Source organism: Mytilus californianus, unplaced genomic scaffold, assembly GCF_021869535.1.
Source record: "Mytilus californianus isolate M0D057914Y unplaced genomic scaffold, xbMytCali1.0.p SCAF_3, whole genome shotgun sequence".
Taxonomy (NCBI): domain Eukaryota; kingdom Metazoa; phylum Mollusca; class Bivalvia; order Mytilida; family Mytilidae; genus Mytilus; species Mytilus californianus.
The window spans coordinates 1,146,631-1,169,578 of record NW_026262679.1 but is presented as its reverse complement, the minus strand read 5'-3'; the positions used below and the strand labels follow the sequence as shown (position 1 = coordinate 1,169,578).

General features: G+C 31.4%; 2 protein-coding genes across 5 annotated transcripts in view; both read left to right on the top strand.

Annotated features, from left to right (window-relative positions):
- The window catches only part of LOC127733788 (peroxisomal multifunctional enzyme type 2-like), a 43,626-nt gene extending 32,219 nt beyond the window's left edge, over positions 1-11,407 (top strand). The window contains exons 19-23 of the mRNA XM_052243104.1: positions 5,374-5,460; positions 6,179-6,259; positions 6,669-6,810; positions 9,434-9,564; positions 10,464-11,407. Of these exons, the coding sequence (XP_052099064.1) occupies positions 5,374-5,460; positions 6,179-6,259; positions 6,669-6,810; positions 9,434-9,564; positions 10,464-10,556 (534 nt within the window). The 3' untranslated portion in view covers positions 10,557-11,407. The remainder of the gene's footprint in view (positions 1-5,373; positions 5,461-6,178; positions 6,260-6,668; positions 6,811-9,433; positions 9,565-10,463) is intronic.
- Positions 11,408-14,094: 2,687 nt separating this feature from the next.
- Positions 14,095-22,948, top strand: part of LOC127733789 (uncharacterized) — a 31,264-nt gene continuing 22,410 nt past the window's right edge. Inside the window, exons 1-4 of one of the 4 annotated variants that reach the window (XM_052243106.1) lie at positions 14,095-14,179; positions 18,070-18,152; positions 21,346-21,759; positions 22,473-22,490. In XM_052243106.1, the coding sequence (XP_052099066.1) occupies positions 21,411-21,759; positions 22,473-22,490 (367 nt within the window). In that variant the 5' untranslated portion in view covers positions 14,095-14,179; positions 18,070-18,152; positions 21,346-21,410. The other 3 variants (XM_052243107.1, XM_052243105.1, XM_052243108.1) reach the window with 3 other exon arrangements.

The window sequence follows — 22,948 nt, the reverse complement described above, 5'->3', positions numbered from 1 at the left end:
GCCACTGTTGATCAAATTTTTAAATGAGACTTGTGCCCTAGGAATTATGAATTGTTTGAACAATTATATATGTTATCACCCTTGCAATTCTTGACAGAATTTGATAGAAATTGTTTACACGTTAATTTACACAATATCTTAATCCAATACCCCACTTAGAAAACAGGAAGTTGGTGACTGACAGATACTAAAACTTCTCAAATGTTACAACTCATCACTGTCAAACTGTTTACCAAATATGTACCTGTAGTCATTCTGTTTCTTAGTAAATGGAGAAATGTGTAGAAAATTTTTAAGTTCATTCAATATATTGTAAAAATTAAAAAAATTGGCAAATAGGATATGGGTGTCTGACAGTGCTGTAAAGTGCTCACACATAACAACTCATCAATAACATAATGCTGAACCAAATAAAAATTCATTGTCACTAGAATTGTGTGATGAACATATTTGTTGGACAAACAGATGGAAGGGCAAACTGACACTGTTTGCCCTTTGCCCCCACTATTTTGGGTGTATGATATATGGTTAACTATTGCTAATTTGAAACAACCTAATTATACCCCACGCAACGAGTTGCGGAGGGTATAATGTTTTTGACCCGTCCGTCCGTCTGTCCGTCTGTCTGTCCGTCAGTCCATCATTCCGTCAGTCCTGTTTTTTGTCATCGCAACTCCTCTCAAACCACACAACAGAATTTCACGAAACCTTTTTAGATAATAAGGACATACTATGTAGTTGTGCATATCGACAGGAAATTACGATTCAATTTTTTTTCTAGGAGTTATGCCCCTTTGAACTTATTTACTTTAATGTACTACTGCAACAGTTTGTCATCGCAACTCCTCTCAAACCACACAACAGAATTTCATGAAACCTTTTCAGATAATAAGGACATACTACGTAGATGTGCATATCGACAGGAAATTACGATTCAATTTTTTTTCCAGGAGTTACGCCCCTTTGAACTTATTTGCCCAATATACTACTGCAACCTTTTGTCATCGCAACTCCTCTCATACCAGTCCACACAACAGAATTTCATGAAACTGTGTAGATAATAAGGACATACTATGTAGATGTGCATATTGACAGGAAATTATGATTCAATTTTTTTTTCTGATACAATTTTTTTTTCTTACACTTATTTTATTTCTCCAATGACAATGTGGGGACGTGGGGTATGTGAGCGTGCTCACTAAGGTTCTTTCATTAATTAAGAATATGTTGATATTTTGAAGCTATTTTATTAGTCCACGACAGGCTTTTCCGGTAGGGACTTAAGTTTGCACTCCGTCCAGCAAATCAGTTTTTAGCTCACTGGGCCCGAAGGTCCCCATGTGAGCTTATGCCATCACTTGGCGTCCGTCGTCGTCTGTCGTCGTCGTCTGTCGTCGTAAACTATTTCAAAAATCTTCTCCTCTGAAACTACTGGGCCAATTACCTTCAAACTTTAACTAAATGTTCCTTAGGGTATCTAGTTTATAAATTTTATCCGAAGTTTTGATCCATCGTCAAACATGGCCGCCATGGCTAAAAATGGAACATAGGGGTCAAATGCAGTTTTTGGCTTATATCTCAAAAACTAAAGCTTTTAGAGCAAATCTGACATGGGTAAAATTGTTCAATTGGTCAAGATCTATCAGCCCTGAAATTTTCAGATGAATCGAACAACCCATTGTTGGGTTGCTGCCTCCAAATTGGTAGTTTTAACAAAATTTTGCAGTTTTTATACGACCGCAAAAATTAAAAATTTTTTGGTCGTATATTGGTATGACGTTGGCGTCGTCGTCGTCGTCGTCGTCGTCTGGCGTCGTCCGGCGTCGTCCGAAGACACATTGGTTTTCGCACTCTAACTTTAGTTTAAGTTAATGGATCTTCATGAAATTTTACCATAAGGTTCAATAACACGAAAGGAAGGTTGGGATTGATTTTGGGGGTTATGGTACCAACAGTTAAGGAATTAGGGGCCAAAAAGGGGCCAAAAATAAGCATTTTTGTAACTTTCAGACAATAACTTGTGTGTAAGTGTATGGATCTCTCTGACATTGTACCACAAGGTTCCATATCACAAAGGGAAGGCTGTAATTGATTTTGGGGGTAATTGCCTCAAAATTTTAGGAATTAGGGGCCAAAAAAGGGGCAAAAAACAAGCATTTTTCTAGTTTCATGACAATAACTTGTGTGTAAGTGTTTGGATATTTCTGAAATTGTACTACAAGGTTTCATATCACAAAGGGAAAGCTGGAATTGAGTTCGGGGGTAATTGCCTGAAACGTTTAGGAATCGGGGGCCAAAAATAAGCATTTTACTAGTTTCAAGACAATAACATGTGTTCAAGTGTATGGATCTCTCTGAAATTGTACTGCAAGGTACCATACCACAAAGGGAAGGCTGGGATTGAGTTTGGGGGTGATGAATCATAAGGGGGTTCAAAAAATTTGGGGGGGGGATTTTTTTTTTCTTCTTTTTTTTTCTTTTTTTCCTTTTTTTTTTCTTTTAAAATTTTCCATTTTAAGTTGGTTATTTCTGATTTATATTTAAAAGCAAATAATAATGATATGGTAGGAGATACACACCAAACAGGATGTGTAAATTTTTATATAATAAGTATTGTGCAATAGCAAGAAATTTTCAATTGCACAGTATTGCACAATAGCAAGAAATCTTCAATTGCACAGTATTGCACAATAGCAAGAAATCTTCAATTGCACAGTATTGCGCAATAGCAAGAAATATCCAATAGCACAATATTGCGCAATAGCAAGAAATTGTCAATTGTACAGTATTGCGCAATAGCAAGAAATATTCAATTGCACAGTATTGTGCAAAAGAAGATACTTCTTATAAATTGCTTATTTCTTGATCAATTTCAATAGGGTTTTATTCTTGAATTCTTGGGGTTCTTTAATATGCTGAATATAACCGTGTATTAAGTTTTTGGATTTTGGGCCCCGTTTTTAAATTGGTCCACATTGAGGTCCAAAGGGTCCAAAATTTAACTTTGTTTGATTTCATCAAACATTGAATTATTGGGGTTCTTTGATATGCCGAATCTAACCGTGTATTTAGATTCTTAATTTTTGGTTCCGTTTTCAAATTGGTCTACATTAAGGTCCAAAGGGTCCAAAATTAAACTTAGTTTGATTTTAACAAAAATTGAATTATTAGTGTTCTTTGATATGCTGAATCTAAACATGTATTTAGATTTTTGATTATGGGCCCAGTTTTCAAGTTGGTCCAAATCGGGGTCCAAAATTAAACTTTGTTTGATTTCAACAAAAATTGAATATATGGGGTTCTTTGATATGCTGAATTTAACCATGTATTTAGATTTTTGGGCCCCGTTATCAACTTTGTCCACATTGAGGTCAAAAGGGTCCAAAATTAAACTTTGTTTGATTTCATCAAAAATTGAATTCTTGGGGTTCTTTGATATGCTGAATCTAACCATGTATTTAGATTTTGGATATTGGACCATAATAGGTGAATGTCCAATTTAAAATTTTTAAGTTCTTAGACCACATTCATTCTGTGTCAGAAACCTATGCTGTGTCAAATATTTAATCACAATCCAAATTCAGAGCTGTATCAAGCTTGAATGTTGTGTCCATACTTACCCCAACTGTTCAGCGGAGCATTTTATTTGTTATTATTTTGAATATTATTATAGATATATATAAACTGTAAGCAGCAATAATGTTCAGCAAAGTAAGATCTACAAAAAAGTTAATATGAACATAATTGTCAATTGACCTCTTAAGGAGTTATTGCCCTTTAAAGACAATTTTACACAATTTGTTCATCAAGTTTGCTAACATTTAAAAATCTTCTCCTCTGAAACTACTAGGCCAATTACTTTCAAACTTTAACTAAATGTTCCTTAGGGTATCTTGTTTATAAATTGTATCTGAAGTTTGTATCAATCGACAAACATGGCTGCCATGGCTAAAAATAGATCATAAGGGTCAAATGCAGTTTTTGGCTTATATCTCAAAAACTAAATCTTTTAGAGCAAATATGACATGGATTAAAATTGTTTAATTGGTCAAGATCTATCGTCCCTGAAATTTTCAGACAAATGGAACAACCCATTGTTGGGTTGCTGCAACCGAATTGGTAGTTTTAACAAAATTTTGCAGTTTTTTGTTATTATTTTGAATATTATTATAGATATATATAAACTGTAAGCAGCAATAATGTTCAGCAAAGTAAGATCTACAAAAAAGTTAATATGACCATAATTGTCAATTGACCCCTTAAGGAGTTATTGCCCTTTAAAGACAATTTTACACAATTTGTTCCAAGTTTGCTAACATTTAAAAATCTTCTCCTCTGAAACTACTAGGCCAATTACCTTCAAACTTTAACTAAATGTTCCTTAGGGTATCTTGTTTATAAATTGTATCCGAAGTTTGTATCAATCGACAAACATGGCTGCCATGGCTAAAAATAGAACATAAGGGTCAAATGCAGTTTTTGGCTTATATCTCAAAAACTAAATCTTTTAGAGCAAATGTGACATGGGGTAAAATTGTTTAATTGGTCAAGATCTATCAGCCCTGAAATTATCAGACGAATCGAACAACCCATTGTTGGGTTTCTGCTACCGAATTGGTAGTTTTAACAAAATTTTGCAGTTTTTTGTTATTATTTTGAATATAATTATAGATATACATAAACTGTAAGCAGCAATAATGTTCAGCAAAGTAAGATCTACAAAAAAGTTACTATGACCAAAATTGTCAATTGACCACTTAAGGAGTTATTGCCCTTTAAAGACAATTTTACACAATTTGTTCATCAAGTTTGCTAACATTTAAAAATCTTCTCTGAAATACAGGTGAGCGATTCAGGCTCTTGAGAGCCTATTGTTTACATTTTTTTTTCGTCATGCTTGAAGATATTGATTTGATATTTGGTACATGTATATAGTTTTATCGTGACCAATTACAGATCTAGTTTGATTTTTTTCCCAGTCTGATGATTTTGTGCAGAGTTATGGTCCTTGGACTTAAAAAATTCATGCAAATAATCAGTTTACTGCACTTTTTTTTGGTATTGCTTGAAGATATTGATTTGATGTTTGTTTTATATTTTAACCATGACAAGTTATAGATCAAGTTAAAATTTTGTTCTGTTCTGATGATTTTTTTGCATAGTTATGTTCCTTGAACTTAGAAAATTCATGCAAATAATCAGTTTTCCATACTTTACTTTAGTATAAACAGATTTAGTGTTGAGTATTGCACCAGGTCATATTTGGATAATTTTGAATAGAAAATATTACAAATTACTGATTAAGTTAGCATCTTGTTCCAGTACCATGCGATACTCTTAGAATGCTTGTTCATTTATTAAATATCATTTTAGGTGAGATTTGCAAAGCCAGTATTACCAGGACAAACATTGCAGACAGACATGTGGAAGGAAGGCAGCAGGGTTTTCTTCCAGTGCAAGGTACTTCATCTGTTGAACTTGTTGGTTTAATTTAAGATTTAAATTATTTAATTAGCAAAGCAGTGAAACTTATATTCTTACACTTCAGTGATCACACTGGTTCAAACTATATTTTTGTTAGTATATACTCTTGCATTGAAATCTACTCACTAGATTATTTGGCTCTTTTTATTGGATATAATACATTTCCTTTGTTGTAAATTGTTTATTTATACTATTGCAAAGTTTTATCTTTACTTTTTGAATTTGATATTACGTTGAAATTATAGTATTTAGATTCAGATGAATATTTTACCTGCAACAGGCTGAGCTGAATGATGACACATCCAGCTTTAATACGTATCATAATAATTGTGGTTGCCTTGCTTTTTGGCTAAGGTTCTTGTAACACAACCAGTGACCAACTTATTCAGTCTTAAGATTTAAATTTTATATAACAAATAAATGTCACTCAAAGAATAACATTTAAGTACCGTACTAATCAGCTGAAACAAAATTGATAGTAATAGATGTAGATGGGACAATATTGTTTAAAATTCATATGAAAAAGTCAATTGAAAGTATTGAAGGATGAAAACCATTTCAAATCTTAAAGTTCAAGGGGGGTAATTCAGGTCAACTTTAAGTAAGGGAAGATTGATTTTCTGATTCTGATTCCTTTTAGGGTTAAAAAACATAAAAAAACAACATTCTAATGACTTTGGCAATACGATTACAGGTTGTAGAAACAGGGAATGTGTCATTATCTGGTGCTTATATTGACCTAAATGGAGGAACAACACAGCAAGTATCATCACAGGTATAGATAAATATTGTTTTGTTTAGAAATGGTATACAAAATTCCACATATTTTGTTACTTTAGATCTTTTACAGTAATGATACAAAAATCACAATGATTGAGGTACATGTATGATTGATTGACTGACTTTCATCTTAGCATTAGTCAATGCTGAAATGTGTCTATATCACTAATTGTGACTTTAGAATGATACATGGAAAAGTGATTATGTGAGTAGGGCATTTTGTCCTTTTGAAACTTTTTTTTCAAGATTAAAATATTTTGTACTTCACTTTCATGACATTAAATGTTTCATTAAGAATATCTAAATACATACTTTTAAAATGGTAAGATAAATAATATACATATTTCATCGTTCAATATAAATTTATGATGTTCTGTTTATGTTTAATCATCATTCCTTTACAGCCTTCAGGTCCTACATTGAAGAGTGATGCATTGTTTGCTCAGATTCAAGCTGGAGCTAAGTCAAATCCAGGCATGGCAAAGAAAATTAATGCTGTTTTCCTATTTGACATCTTAAAAGATGGAAAATCAGCAGCAAAATGGAGTAAGATATTCTTTTAAAAAGAAAATAGAAAATTTTACTTTAATGTTAGTGTAGACAGCATCTTATTTAAACATTAGTTTATGACATTTAAAGTACTGTAAATTCAGAAATAATTGCGAGGTTTTTATCAATGCCAATAATGCCACAGGATAAGTATTGCCATTATAAAAACTTGCATTATTTTATACATATATTTGTTTGCATATTTTACTGAAATCGCAATAATTTATCTTGCATTATTGTCCATTTTTCAAAAATCACAATAATAAATGCATGCAATAATTTCTGAATTTTCAATATTTAAGTGAGCAATAGACGTGTATATATTGATTGCTCATCAATGTATGCTGTTGTTCACACATTTGTTCATTATGTCGGTTTTTTGTCGCGCCTGCGACATGGGGATGGTGATTCGGCGGCGACGACGATGTTAACTAACTTCTTAAAAGCTTATTTCAGAAGGTAGAAGACCTGGATGCTTCATACTTTGTATATAGATGCCTTATGATATGAGGTTTCCGTCTGTCATATGTCCATTGTCCTTGACCTAATTTTCATGGTTCAGTGACTACTTGAAATTTTTTTTTAGATTTTTTGTAATGTTAATTTCTCTCTTATTATGAGCAATAGAATAACTGTATTTGGTATGTGCATACCTTGCAAGGTCCTTTTGCCTGTCAGACAGTTTTCACTTGTCCTTGACCTCATTTCATGGATCAGTGAACAAGGTTAAGTTTTTTGTTGTCAAGTCCATATCTTAGATACTATAAGCAATAGGTCTACTATATTTGGTGTATGTAATGATTGTAAGGTGTACATGTCCAACTGGTAGGTGTCATCTGATCTTGACCTCATTTTCATGATTTAGTGGTAATAGTTTAGTTTTTGTGTTTTGGTCTGTTTTTCTTATACTGTATGCAATAGCTCAACTATAGGTTGCGTTTCTGTAAATAGTGACAATGCAATTTCCCATAGGAACTCCTTTTACGGCTAAAACTGTACCACTTTTACTATGAAGTTTTGAAAAAAATCATATCCTAGAATGGAAAGTTCATACGCACTACTATTTTTTAAAAGGTCAAAATATAGGGCTGTGCGGCATATTTGCAACGTTTATATGCCCCGAACTTCCAAGAGTTTAAACCAACACTAAATTTCTTAACTACCCCTACCTTAACTGTAGGATTACCACAGATTTCAATATAAACAATATGCATATGTATATTTACTGGTAACATTCCCAGGTTATGTCTCTATGAGATGAAACATAGAGATCATAACTGGGAACCAGTATGTAAACAAAATTAATTATCTATGAATATTCTATATCTCTCCAAAAGAGGCGTGGTTTGAGAAACAGCTGTATTTACAAAGTGCAACCTATATTTGGTGTTTGGAAATATTTTACGATGTACATGTCAGTCTGGCAGGTTTTCTTTGACCTTGACCTCATTTTCACGGTTCATTGCTCAATGTTAGGTTTTTGTGTTTTGGTCTATTTTTCTAATACTGTATGCAGTAGGTCAACTATATTTGGTGTTTGGAAATATTTTACGATGTATATGTCAGTCTGGCAGGTTTTATTTGACCTTGACCTATTTTCACGGTTCATTGCTCAATGTTAAGTTTTTGTGTTTTGGTCTGTTTTTCTAATACTGTATACAGTAGGTCAACTATATTTGGTGAATGAAAATATTTTACAATGTACATGTCAGTCTGGCAGGTTTTATTTGACCTTGACCTCATTTTCATGGTTCATTGCTTATGTTAAGTTATTGTGTTTTGGTCTGTTTTTCTTAAACTTTAAGCAATAGGTCAACTATATTTGGTGTATGGAATGATTGTAAGGTGTATATGTCTGTCTGGCAGGTATCATCTGACCTTCACCTCATTTTCATGGTTCATTGGTCAATGTTAAGTTTTCCTGGTTAACTTTGTTCCGTAGATACTATAAGCAATAGGTCAACTATATTTGATGCATGGAATGATTTTAAGGTATACATGTCTGTCTGGCAGGGTTCATCTGACCTTGACTTCATTTTCATGGTTCATTGTTCAATATAGAATTTCCATGGTTTGGTCTGTTTCTTGTTTACTATAAGCAATAGGTCATCTATATTCTGTGTTTGGAATGATTGTATTAAATGTGTACATGTATTTCCAGCTTGGTTAATCTGACCTTGACCTCATTTTCTTAGATCATAAATGTTAATGTGATACTTGTAGTATAACTTTATATGTAGGACTATCAACATAAAATCAATGATCAGTATTGTAGACGAGACATTTTAGCGTGTGCACTCTTGTTTTTTAAAACTCCTGTTAAACCAGAGACTTCATTCTACTTTATGTCTTTCCATGTCAGTTTAACATTTCTGGTGTCTTTCCATGTCAGTTTAACATTTCTGGTGTCTTTCCATGTCAGTTAAATATTTCTGGTGTCTTTCCATGTCAGTTAAACATTTCTGGTGTCTTTCCATGTCAGTTTAACATTTCTGGTGTCTTTCCATGTCAGTTTAACATTTCTGGTGTCTTTCCAGGTCAGTTTAACATTTCTGATTTTCTCTCCATGTAAGTGTAGTTTTTATGATATCTGTAACTGATTTGTTTAATCTTATTACAGCTGTAGATATGAAGTCAGGAAGTGGAGAAATATACAGAGATGTTCCTAAGAACAAAAAGGCTGACTGTACCATGATTATAGAAGATGACAATATGGTCAATATGGCCAGTGGTAAACTTAATGGACAGCAGGTATATAATAGTTATGATATGGTCAACATATGACCAATATGGCCAGTGGTAAACTTAATGGACAGCAGGTATATAATAGTTATGATATGGTCAACATATGACCAATATGGCCAGTGGTAAACTTAATGGACAACAGGTAAATAATAGTTATGATATGTTCAACATATGACCAATATGGCCAGTGGTAAACTCAATGGACAGCAGGTATATAATAGTTATGATATGTTCAACATATGACCTATATGGCCAGTGGTAAACTTAATGGACAGCAGGTATATAATAGTTATGATATGTTCAACATATGACCAATATGGCCAGTGGTAAACTTAATGGACAGCAGGTATATAATAGTTATGATATGGTCAACATATGACCAATATGGACAGTGGTAAACTTAATGGACAACAGGTAAATAATAGTTATGATATGTTCAACATATGACCAATATGGCCAGTGGCAAACTCAATGGACAACAGGTAAATGATAGTTATGATATGGTCAACATGGCTAAATAAAAGTTATGATATGGTCAACATGGCCAGTGGTAAACTTAATGGACAACAGGTATGATCAGATTTTAATTTTTGAAATATTATACTTGAGTACTGTAATCTATTGAGGTTGTCATTGTGGTTTATAAGGCAGGTTGAAGTTAACTTTTACTATTGAGATTAAACTAGGTCAGACCCATATTTTGACACTATTAAATCCCAGCTAATTGTGGTATACGTCAAAATATGTAGTCTAATATGGTCATATTGAATATGGACATTAGACAAACAACAATCAATCAATCTTGTATAGGTATTGGAGCTTCATGGGTAATGTGTAAAAGTTAAAATATTCTTTCCGTCTTGTTGTATTAGATGATAAGGTAATTTGTTTGCATTTTTTTACAGGCATTTATGACTGGAAAGTTAAAGGTCAAAGGCAATATTATGCTTGCACAGAAACTAGGAGAATTATTTGCAGGAGTGCAGTCCAAATTGTAGTGCATAAAAAGACTAGATATAACAATCAATTCTTAATTACATTATTATTAAGATGTTTTGTAATAAGCTATGAATTATTTGATCATTATTTTATACCATATTTGTTTGTATATTCAAGTTCTGCAAATTAAACTGACTTATTTGTCTTAGGGGAAGATATGCTGATTATAACATTGAATAAATAACTTGCATGAGATTTTTGTTGAAAAACTAAGATGAATTACAGAACAGGTTAAAAAATATCTCAATAATTAATATATTCAACAAAATGCTTGACAGATTATAATTTTATAAGTGATCTCTTAATAATGTGTGCTCCTTCTGTTGAGATGTTTTTGTCACAAAGTAGAAAGTCCTCATCTGAGCTACTTACCATTTGCATCAAAATGTGAAGTACAGAGTGAGACATTTGCAGACATCTTTATGGAGGTTACCATTTACTGTAACAGAAACCTATTTCTACATGATTAGATTATATTCATTGTAATATGTTCGAATTATCTCCCTTGAACATTGTTATAATTTCATTTAATACTTTATCTGTTCTGTACAATTGTCTATTTCAAAATGAAAATGAAAGATTGTGTTATGGTATATGCATGTAAGTTTGTGATTTTACCTAGTTGGTCTTTCATTTTTTTCTTCTTTTTTTTTCATCACAAATAAAAAATGACTGAAAAAAATGAAATATTCCAAACATGTTCATTGATCATTATTTATGATTTTCAGTAAATTTGTTCATTATTATATATATAAATATTTTTAGTTATGTTAAACAAAAACAAAAGCTGTGATACACCTTTACAATGTATTTAATAAAATGAACTGAAAAAATAAAAATTTACAAGATATTATCTGAATAATTCAGTCCCTCCCTGTGATGGAGTATCCATCTCACTAGGGCCTGAACACTTCATACTAAAAAAACATTTCATGAATATAGAATTTGGACTCTCTGGATGAGAGAGATAATCAGCTGGTAGCTTAATGTTAAGGAGCTGGGTAAATCCAGAGCTAATTCTGAACAATTAATTGACAATTTTTCATTGACTAGACTTTTGAAATATTGTCACCACTTAGTGCCCATTCACCATCATCCTCTCTGTTAACATTTAAACAATATCCTCTATTAAAATCATCTCAATCAGAACCAAACATTTAAACAATATCCTCTATTATAATCATCTCAATCAGAACCAAACTTGCATACATTCATCCTAAAAATTACTAAAAACTGCTTTCTTCTTAGACAAGTTCGTTTATTTGAACTTAACTTGACCTGAATCATCAAAGGAATGTGATAAACTATACCAAATGGTGTGACCTTCCAGCAGGAAAAGTTTCCTGTTAATGAATCTCTGATTAGTCTACAATATTCAGAGATCCCAGATACATGTTAACAGGTACCCATGATGAGCCTCTACATTAGCTTAATTTTGATTAAATGATTTTTTTATAAATTTAAATAATTTAATTTATGACAGCCTACTCCAGAAAAAATACTAGAGCCAAAAAAAAATGTTTTTTTTAGAGTTTCCTCCTTTCAAAAATTAGGGTAGGCAGGTAGGTTTTTTTTTAATTTGCTTTACTTTTTTAACCTTGAATATAAGGAAAGACCTGCAATTTTGTAGAGGTACTTAGAAAACCTCAGGATAGACATTCTGAGGGATGAGAAAATGTAGCTGTTACATGAAACCATAAACACAAATATTTTTTATAAGCTCATCTGGCCGTTAAATTTGAAAAAAATTCTCTGCAAGTACTTGACCAAATTTAACCAAACTTTGCCATAATCCTCTTTCAGGTACATATTTTCTGATGTTGTTGCTCATTGTTGAAGATGCACATATAGAATTGGGAGAGCAACATTTGCATTTTAGAGCCTCTAGTTTGTCTAAAACCAAATTTAACCATCATGGTCTATAGGACAATGATAGAAAAATATCCAGTGCCAAAAACTATAAAAAAATGAATATTACCAGTGGAATGATACCTGTTAAGAACCTTCAGTTTCTTTGTCATAAAATTCAAACAAGAGGTGCATATTTAATATCTATTTCCATTTGGGTAATGTGGGAAGATGTACCCAATAAATGAAACCACAAAAAAATTAACATAGGAATACCACCAAAATGTACATCACAGCCACTTTCATACAAAAAAGGGTCAAAAAAATTATTCCCTTGAATTTGACAGTTGTAGGAAATTAACGCTGCATTTCATGGCAGAAAATAATATATCTTGGGTGTTTCAAAGCATCATTCTTTTTTTATTTGGTGTTTCTATAAAATATTTTGGAAACTTGAGGCGACATGGTTACTAGAGCTTGTAAACAGGAATAAAAGGGGTGAACATTTGATTGGTTTCCTTCTGGTGATGGTTATTATCTTATATGAAACGAAATGTTAAGTGAAATATTCACTGTATTACTTGACAGGATAAAACTTTACTCATGCTAATTATTTCTTTATTTGAAACAAAGATAAATTCTGCACAACTTCTTTGAAAAATGCCAATTTAACAAAGACTAATAGGGGAAACAATGGTTGTATTACTCCTTGGCCAATTTGTGTATTAAAACAGCTGATTTAATTCTAAACAAGCATATGATTTTCATTTAATAGTATATGTAAATAAATGTATATATTGACCTTCACAAGCACAAAGTATTAACCACTGAATGTTAAGCAAATAACAATCAATCAATCATAAAAAACATTCTTACCATTTCAATTGATATTTTATAGTGTGTCTTTATTTGTTGTGATGTTACACTATTGTTTCAGATAAGGGTGAAGGTTTGGTACCATTAAAACGTTTAAACCCGCTGCAATTATTTGCACCTGTCCTAAGTCAGAAATCTGATGTTCAGTAGTTGTTGTTTGTTGATGTGGTTCATAAGTGTTTCTCGGTTCTTGTTTTTGATATAGATTAGACAGATGGTTTTCCCGTTTGAATGGTTTTACACTAGTAATTTTTGGGTCCCTTTATAGAAGAGGGACAGTCAAACTCATAGATCGAAAACAAACTGACAACACCATGGCCAAAAAATAAAAAAGACAAACAGACAAATAATAGTACAGATGACACAACATAGAAAACTAAAGACTAAGCAACACGAACCCCACCAAAAACTGGGGGTGATCTCAGGTGTTCCGGAAGGGTTGCTGTGCGGTGTATGCCAAGGCTCTGTGTTGAAGACCGTACTTTGATCTATAATGGTTTACTTTTATAAATTGTGACTTCGATGGAGAGTTGTCTCATTGGCATTCATACCACATCTTCTTATATCTATTTACAATTTGCATTTGAAAGAGACTATTTTATTATTTAATCTTTTAGCCTTGCTTTTGTCAAGAATTTTCACTTTTCACATTTGCATGAAACTGAATTTGCATGACACTGAATTTGCATGAAACTGAATGAAAAAGAACAATTGCCACGTTTTTCACAAGTATGGAAATAAATATATGCAAATGCTGATGCTCTGCTATATTGACTTTTTTTTTAGTATTCAGATAGTTCATAGAGTTACGTCCCTTAGCGTACATCTTCTGCTTCAGCGCACTCTTTTAAAATTTGTTTACCTTCTCGACGGATTTTCATGCTTTTTGCTTCTTTGGGTAAGACTATTTAATAGAAGCTACTACTCAAGTTAAACTTTGTTGTTTTACTGTCAAATTCACAACAACGAAGAGCACATATATCTTATATAAACCGTTAAAAAAATTGGGCCATTCATTTTCAAGTATTGACATGTTTGCAATTATTATTTTTTCAATGAATTTTTAGAAGTTGTTGACACTTTTGTGATTGTAAGTTTAAGCATTACAGTTATCATGAAGTACCAGAATAATTTTTACTTTAAGAAATAAGAAAAACACGGAAGTTCAATGTCTTTTTGACTCCAAACTTGTACAGTTGTAGACAGGTTAAACGGAAGAAACATCACTGGAACTTCCAATACAAGAACTGAAGGGATATCACATCATTTATTCATGGGTAAATTTCTTCTGACCACCCTAAACAAAGGACTTTATTTTATATTGATATGAAACAGGTGTTACCTGAATTTCAAGCATTTTATGAGGGTGGTAATGATCGAAGTACCTTCATGGCGTAAAAAGGTAATAAATCTAATAATCTAGTCAAATAAAGTTACAATGATTTTTTTTCTGTATTTGATGCTAATGGTAAATTTTGGTGCATGACAATAAAATGTACACATTCAACCTTTTGAAGTAAGGACATTAAACAACAATCAAGTCTGTTCGCTCCCATTACACGTTAGCACCCTACACATTCACCCCCTGATTCCATTGCACCATATTTCTATTCAAATACAGGTCGACTTATTATTAATATTAGATGTTTTTAAGATGTAAAAATCAAAATATTTATGTTTTCATGAAAAAAAATCAATATTTTTTAGAATTGAGAATGGAAAACTATTTTTGCATCTTAGATGATTAAGTATTAAATGTTACTTATTTATGATTACTGTTAATCAATATTAACAAAGTTAATTTGGTTTGGTATTATTGTTATGTGTTTGAAAATCATGATTGTTGTTATAACCTTTAAGCTTTTAAGTGCTCTCTTTGATTTGGAACAGAGCATGATTTGAATGATTGTATATGATTGCTTCAAGCTTACTGACACATGGAAATGAATACACTAACCAAAACATGATGAAAAATTGTTCAACACAAAATCTTTAAAAAGGGTGCAAACAGGAAGGGTGCAAACGTCAAAGGGGGTGAACGTGAATGGGAGCGAACTTTTTTCCCTAGGTTATCAAGTCCATGACCATAATTTTCCTAGGAATGTTAGCCAAGAATAAATTATAAATTTCCCTAGGAAATTAAGTCCATAGCTAGTAAAATACATGTATGTCTGGCACTTCTTTTCCCCTAAATAAAAGACATGGACATTTTAACCTAGGAATATTAATAAAATGGACATGAATTCCTAGGAAAATTAGTCTGGGGACATGAATTTGATTAAAAAATTAATGCACAACTGTTAAACAAATTATTAAAACATAACAATTAAAAATTCCATTGTTTACATGTAAATGATTTCCTTCCTTACAAATTTTCCTATTGAAATAAAGGACATTGAAGTTTTTACCTAGGAATATTAATGGCATGGACATGAATTCCTAGGAAAATAAGTCTTAGGACTAAAAATTGTAGTAAATTCTGTAACCATGGACTGTTTATTCTAGTAATATGTGTCCGTGCAGACACACTTTACCAGGACTAATTTATCTCTTACACATATGTTAAGTTTTCATTTAATTTCTATGTAGCAAAATTAACAAGTAGCATATTAAAGAAGCCTGATATTAAAGGAAATAAATCATGATTTAAGTTCACAGAAGATAGATTTATTTGTTTGATTTCTGATGCAAACAAAAATCCATTTCTGTTTCAAATAAATTGTAAATTTTCACCATTCTGTGTCAATAAAATACTGTCAATCTAAGATCTTTTGTAAATTTAAACAAGTGTTTTCATCTACCTATGAAATGTTTTAACAAAACATTGTTATCTATTGTGATTGACTGTTTGTTCTATTTGCAATAGATTACCCCAAGTACACAAGTATGCATAAATCATGATAAAGCAAATGACATAAAGAGATACTTTTGCTTACAGTAATCCCTATGTTTGTCTCCTGAATCTTAACTTTGTAAATCAAAGTAGATCGTGTGGGTACCTAGTTATAAATGATAAGAATAATCAACATTAATCACTATTTATACTTAGCTGATAGTCCAAACATTTCTGTGTCAAATGTAATTTATTCAATGCTAGGTAATTGTAAGACATTTGTTATATAAAATAAGGAAATGTGATATGATTGCCAGTGAGATGACCAGCTAAAAGAGACCAATTGATGTGGATAATAAGCAACTATAGATATATTTTGTAGCCTTTTGTAGTAATACATGGAAAGATTTATAGATTGTTTAGTGGCAAATTTCTCATGCATATTCAGGAGGAGAACAAATGAGCAATAAATGCAAAAGGTTAGTCAACAGGGAGTAGGAGGAAATTTAGGACTGCTACTGTGAAATATGGGCATGTCAGTGCATGTTGGACATGTTTGATAGATGAAATTTTGCCTTACGACTGGCCACCTTTAACTTGCACTCACACTTCATGAGGCATGGTCATGGGTCAGTTTTGAAGTCTTCTGGAAATGAGATCTAGAAGTATGTTAGTAAACAATTGCAATATGAACAATTGATTTTTCAATGAAAACATTTCTACTTTTTTGCTTTGTAAAGAAATTGCATATTGCAACTGCATTTTTTTGATTTATGGGGTTGACTGACCCTGTCTTTAATTTGGCAATTAGTATATCAAAATTTTGAAAAGATATCCAGCCTGATTTGGGACTTTAGATACAAAGTATATTTTGGCAAAGATCTTTGCTAATTTAAAAAGATGAGAAAAATTCTTTGAGGATATCTTGATAGCAGGCTGTTGTGATGAAATTTTTTTGGTTCTGGAAACTGTCACTTTTCTTTTGAAATTTCAAAACAAATAAGAAGTAATCAGTGTTAAAATAAGCAAGATTTAAAATTAATTTAATAAATACATGTAGGTCTTTCTGGTGTGTAAGTCTGCAAAAGGGTCCCATTTAGGGCTGTTCTGATGTCAGTGTATTTTAATTGACATCAAAATGGTCCTCTTGCACAAATTGATTTGGTACTTTTAACAAATACTTCTTTGTAATTGGATCTCTACCCAGTTATTTTGCTCAGCAGTTTAAATTACCACACTGGTATTACATTGCTTAAGTACAGAAATAAGCAAGGTAAAATCTTGTCAGTCAGTATTACAGCTTCAAAATGTCACGTACACAATAATATAACACCAAATAAACTGTAAAATATAATATGACTGCAGACATGTAATAGCATGAAGATTTCCATCATAAATAAACATTTTAAAATCAAATGAGAAGGTCAACAAAAAACACATTATAGAATTTGCTCAACGTACCATATACTCTAATTACACAAAATTAAAAAGAAAGAAATAATTCCTTTCAGTTGAAAATCTTTTAAACGGTAAAATATTTTTGTAAGTTTAAAGTGTTGTATTCAGAGAAGATTAAACAAAGTTAAATGGTTGGGTATGTATAATGTTAACCTGTCCATTAACATTAGATGTTTTAGCATGTTTAGGTGAAGGACTTTAACAAGCTTCTTCATATTGTTAATTCTACATTTTGAAGAGGATTGATAAGCAGGTATACTTGTAAAGGAATTTATGTAAAATTTCTATTCTTTTCTAGTATACATGTGGCATCTGGCTTGCTCATGTGTATCTTTACTAATCATTATCTTTTTGACAAACAGATCTCTTTGATCTTCAGTTGTAAAAGTATCTTTATAGACTTTGGAAAGAGTTTCACAGTCCAAGGAAGATGGAAGAAAAACTTTAAAAAAAGTAATGTCTTATTATTAATTGTTTTGTTTTTTTTGTTATTTCAGGTACATGTACAATTTTTTAACATACAGAAAGCATGTATTATAGATTGAAGAAGGAAATATAGCAAAAGACAAATATTTACATGGTAGGGTGAACATATATTCATTATTTTATAGTCTCAGAAAAAAAGATTTATTGAATGCACTTACATCAAACTTAGTATCCATTATAGATCATATGATTCAGGAGATGTTATAATAATTACATGTGTACTTAAAGTTTTATTTGCAAACTATTTAAGAATAATAAAGATAAATATTGAATAAACCAAAGAACAAGATAACAAGAATGAGGCAAGACGCATCTATGATATATTCCTTGCTATTTAGTTTATATTCAAGCTTGATTATGAGAAAAAAATATGATGTTATTAGAGAGAGCAACAAAATGCAGTAGCCTTAACTCTGGTTTAAAAAAAGACTTCTCTGAAAGATTACAAAGACCTATAGAACTTACTATGTAAATCCTTTTACAAAAGCTAGTAATTTATTGCAATGTCAAAGGTTAAGACAGGGATTAATATCTTCTAATTAAATCTTTAATGATAAAATTCAATCAGATAATTAAAGAATGATACAGTAATTTTTTAATCCAATCAGTTTAATTTTGAATAGTGGTCAGTGGACCATAAATGTTTAATTTGAACCACAAGTAACCCAAATACCATTTATTAGAATGATATGACCATATGTCTTCAGATGCCATAAAAACTGAGCAATACCTATCATTCTTTAGGTTAAATGATCCTACATATACAACATATAAGTTTTTGTTTCCATTGTTAACGTGGAGTGTGTCAGAGTAATTGTGCAGTCACAAAGGTAATATATATATGCAAGCTTACTAAATGCAGTCAGCTATTCAAAATTTTACATTCAAATTCAATATACATGGATAATACTTCACATTGATTTTAAAAAAAATTTCATTGTTGACATTTTTGGTGCACTTACAAATTCCAATATAATTCTGACCTAAACTACTGACCGTGTAGACTTAAACTTCATAAACTCTTTCATTTTTTTCGAAACTTTACATTTTTCGTAATTCAAAATGTGCGCAATTTCAAACTTTTCCTAATAATTTATAGACCAAGTAAAGTAAAACAAATTTTAATATTCTGTTCTACAGATTTTCTGGTCTTACAATTGTTTATTTTGCTGCATACTGGAAGGACTATATTTTGTAATTGATCTAATATAATAACCTTATCAGTTTACTTAAGATTTTCATTAGTAATGGTTAGTATAAATTATAGTCTTTAACTTATTTACTACTGACATTTAAGTTTTTGTGAACAGTAACTGATATTTTTTATTCTAAGATTGATGTCTGAAGTTTAGAGGCTTATAAAAACTCAAAAACATTGTTCAGGTTATCATTTATTTTGGTTCAAAATATGATTTTAAATGTTTACAGGCTTATGAAACACAAACTTGATCTCTTGTTATTATTTATTGTGTGTTAAAGCATCATTTTTAAACTGCAACTGCGCTATTTGTGCAGTCAAAATGCATTGTTCTCATACACTTTTGGTTTTATATAGTCACTGACCATTGTGATGTTAATAATGTGTTTCCATAGAGTTTTATCTATGATGTCTGGAAAGAATATAGGTGACTAGTCAGTGGAATTTTTATGTAGTTCATTTTACAATGATTTCATAATTGTTGATTTTACCCAAGATATTTAGTGTTAAGTTAAGCAGTAAAACCATACATTTTTCAAAACATAAAATTTTACTAGGCTTCAAACAGGATAGAAAGGCTGGGCAAAGCCTTGTACATTTATATTCTTTTTTGTTCTAAGCCTTGTAGCAGTACATATATATATTGTGACAATGTAAAGGTATATTATATACATGTATGCATGAATAACATTTGTCAATTGTTGGCTGTTAAGCCTTTCATTCTCTTCTTATATAACTTCATGGCCTTCTTTCAATTTTCCACCTTGTAACTTGATCAAATTTAGTTAAAACCTATTGCAAAATATATGAGTGCTTAAATTGTGAAATTATCAGTTTTTTTGAATAGCATCTTGGATTATTCAGATGATATTTATAATGGAACGACAGTCTTTATGATGAAGGTTACAAAGTTTTGTTATAGTACAAATGTATTTCAAAGTTATATATAAGTGTGCAATGCATGATGTAGTTCATTATCAGACCAGTAATAAGAAATACTTGTTTTAAGTTTTTTAAAACAGAATTTTCAAATTTATGGTCAGTGATTATTTCTTTAAATACACTAGAAAATGTCCATTGAGAGTCATTTTTACTGAAAATAAAATGATTATCAATTGAGGTTACATGTAAGAGAGTAGGAATGCCCTTTACCTTCAGGCATCAAACGTTAAATTTTGGTTACTTTCAGAAGTCTCAAATAATTAACCGTTACTGTTAAAATCATTAAAAAAATTTTTTTATCTTCATGAAGAAAATGAAACCTGCATTTATGTTCAAGTCTAACCGAGACATACCAGATACTACCACCAAGGTTACTTTGATGGATTGATTGATATTTACTTAACGTCTGATATTACACAACAGCCCGTGTGGATTTTGCTTTTTCCACCGGCCCACCGTGGGCAGTCCACCCTTGCCCACTCTAGCTATAATCTCTTTTTTGTAAAAATATTGATTACAAATGCTTATCTGCTTTTTTCAAGTGATTGTACTTGCAAATCTTTAGATGAAACAAAAGAAATTGAATGCCCACTCCTACAGGTGGGCAGAGTGGACAAGGTACAAATTTTGCCCACCCGGTGCCCAATCCCATGGTGGGCCGGTGGACAAAGCAAAATCCACCCGAGCTGTAGTGTACTTCGAAAGGTTGCAATTTGCACATGTACATATTATTGTCATGAACCAAAGTTTACTGTTAATGTCAAATACTGATACAAAATTACCTTTTATGACAAATACTGATACAAAATTACCTGTAATGACAAATACTGATAAAAAATTACCTTTAATAACAAATACTGATAAAAAAATGACTGGTAACGACAAATACTGATACAAAATTACTTTTAATGACAAATACTGATAAAGAATTACCTTTTTTAACAAATACTGATAAAAAATTACTGGTAACGACAAATACTGATACAAAATTACTTTTAATGACAAATACTGATAAAAAATTACCGGTAACAACAAATACTGATAAAAAATTTCTGTTAACATTATTTGGTTTGATTTTTGACTGTTATTCGTCATAAAGGTACCCTCTTATGACCCTCATGTAATGTGAATTAAATTATCTTTTTAGCCTGAAGAGCCCAGAAAGAGACTTCGAAAAACTTATCATAAAATGAGTATCTAAGTGATATAATCATGGAATTAGGATTTTCACATGGCCCCTTGGCAGGGTCACTACCTAGTTGTAGAATCAAATGTAATGGTGCACGTATCCAGGTTGGCAGTCGTGACTTCACATCTGCAACTGAGGCTCTCCAGGCTTACCTGGACCAATATTCAGGTCTGACCAGTCGTATGTCTGTGCCTTATAAACGTGATGTATCAGACCTGCTTGACCCTAAATCTATACTACACATGACAGCAGACCGGTCACTTCAGACTGGTGTTAGGGACACTGAGATTGAAATGAAACTAGCTGATGTAAAGACAAGTATGAACAGTAATTATGATAGAATGGAGAAATCTTCTAAACTAAGGAGAGAAGGTAGGGTTATTATAAACAACAGTTCTTTACATACAAAGTCAAGGATATATATTTGTTGAAAAAAGGACATTCACATAAACATAGCACAAAATCCTTATCTTCATAATGTAAAAAAATCTTCAAAGAATTTACATAGATGTGTAATAGTTTTACTGAAAAATTGTGTTTTAATTAAAACTAATTATACTTCAGTTCTAATAACAATATGTTGTTTATCTTTATGTGTAACTTTACTGTTGTACACTTACACTCTAACCAAAAGTTAATGAGAAATAATCATTATTGAGACAACATTCTCTGTGAGCATTTTCTATGAATTCATTTTGTATTTTGTGGTATTGGAAACATTGAAGATGCTTAAAACATAAATAAGAGTATTTGGTTATTCAAAATGACTGCTTGATATTGACAAAAGTTTTGATACCATTGATCTTAATTAGGTCCAGTAAAGTAGTCAAAAATTTAGAAGTACCTGTTAATTTTCGTTACAATTTACTACTTAGTTCAGAAAGGCTGAATACTTATTGGACTAAAATTACAATAAAGATCACAGGAATTTGAATCATATATCTCATTTAATTAGGGAAATACTTTTATGTATCATGTTTAAAAAATTGCTCTGCACAAATACAGAATGAATTGATTGTGTGATGGTTTTTGGACATTTCATTGTATAATACATCATATTCATCCTGCTGCTATCATTTGCCCAGGCTTCACCCATCAGATAGGTAAGAATCATTGGTGTAGGCTATCTGTGTGTGTGTGTGTGTGTCTTTATAACTACATGAAAACATGGTATGACACCTGTTAAAGAAAGAGCACTTGTAATTTGGAAAACAGTTATCTATTTGAGCTTTTTGTTTGCATATTTGATTATCAAAACTTATTAAAAAAAGGGAAATCAAAAAATTTCTTTGAAAACATTAGAAGCACTAGCTTTTAGTGTTATATTTAGAATGAAGCTGGCAGAATGAAACTGTACCAGACAGTAGACCTTTTTAGTAATTGAGAAATTTTGAAACATTAATTGCGCTTAAAAACACTGCCAGGTTTAAAGTAAACTTTTAAATGACTAAATTCTAACAGGGTGTAATCTAAGTGCTACCTTATATGATGTCATATCCTGTTTTGTATATTATTTTGAAAAAAACATATAACATCCAAGTATAACTGAACTTCTAACAAT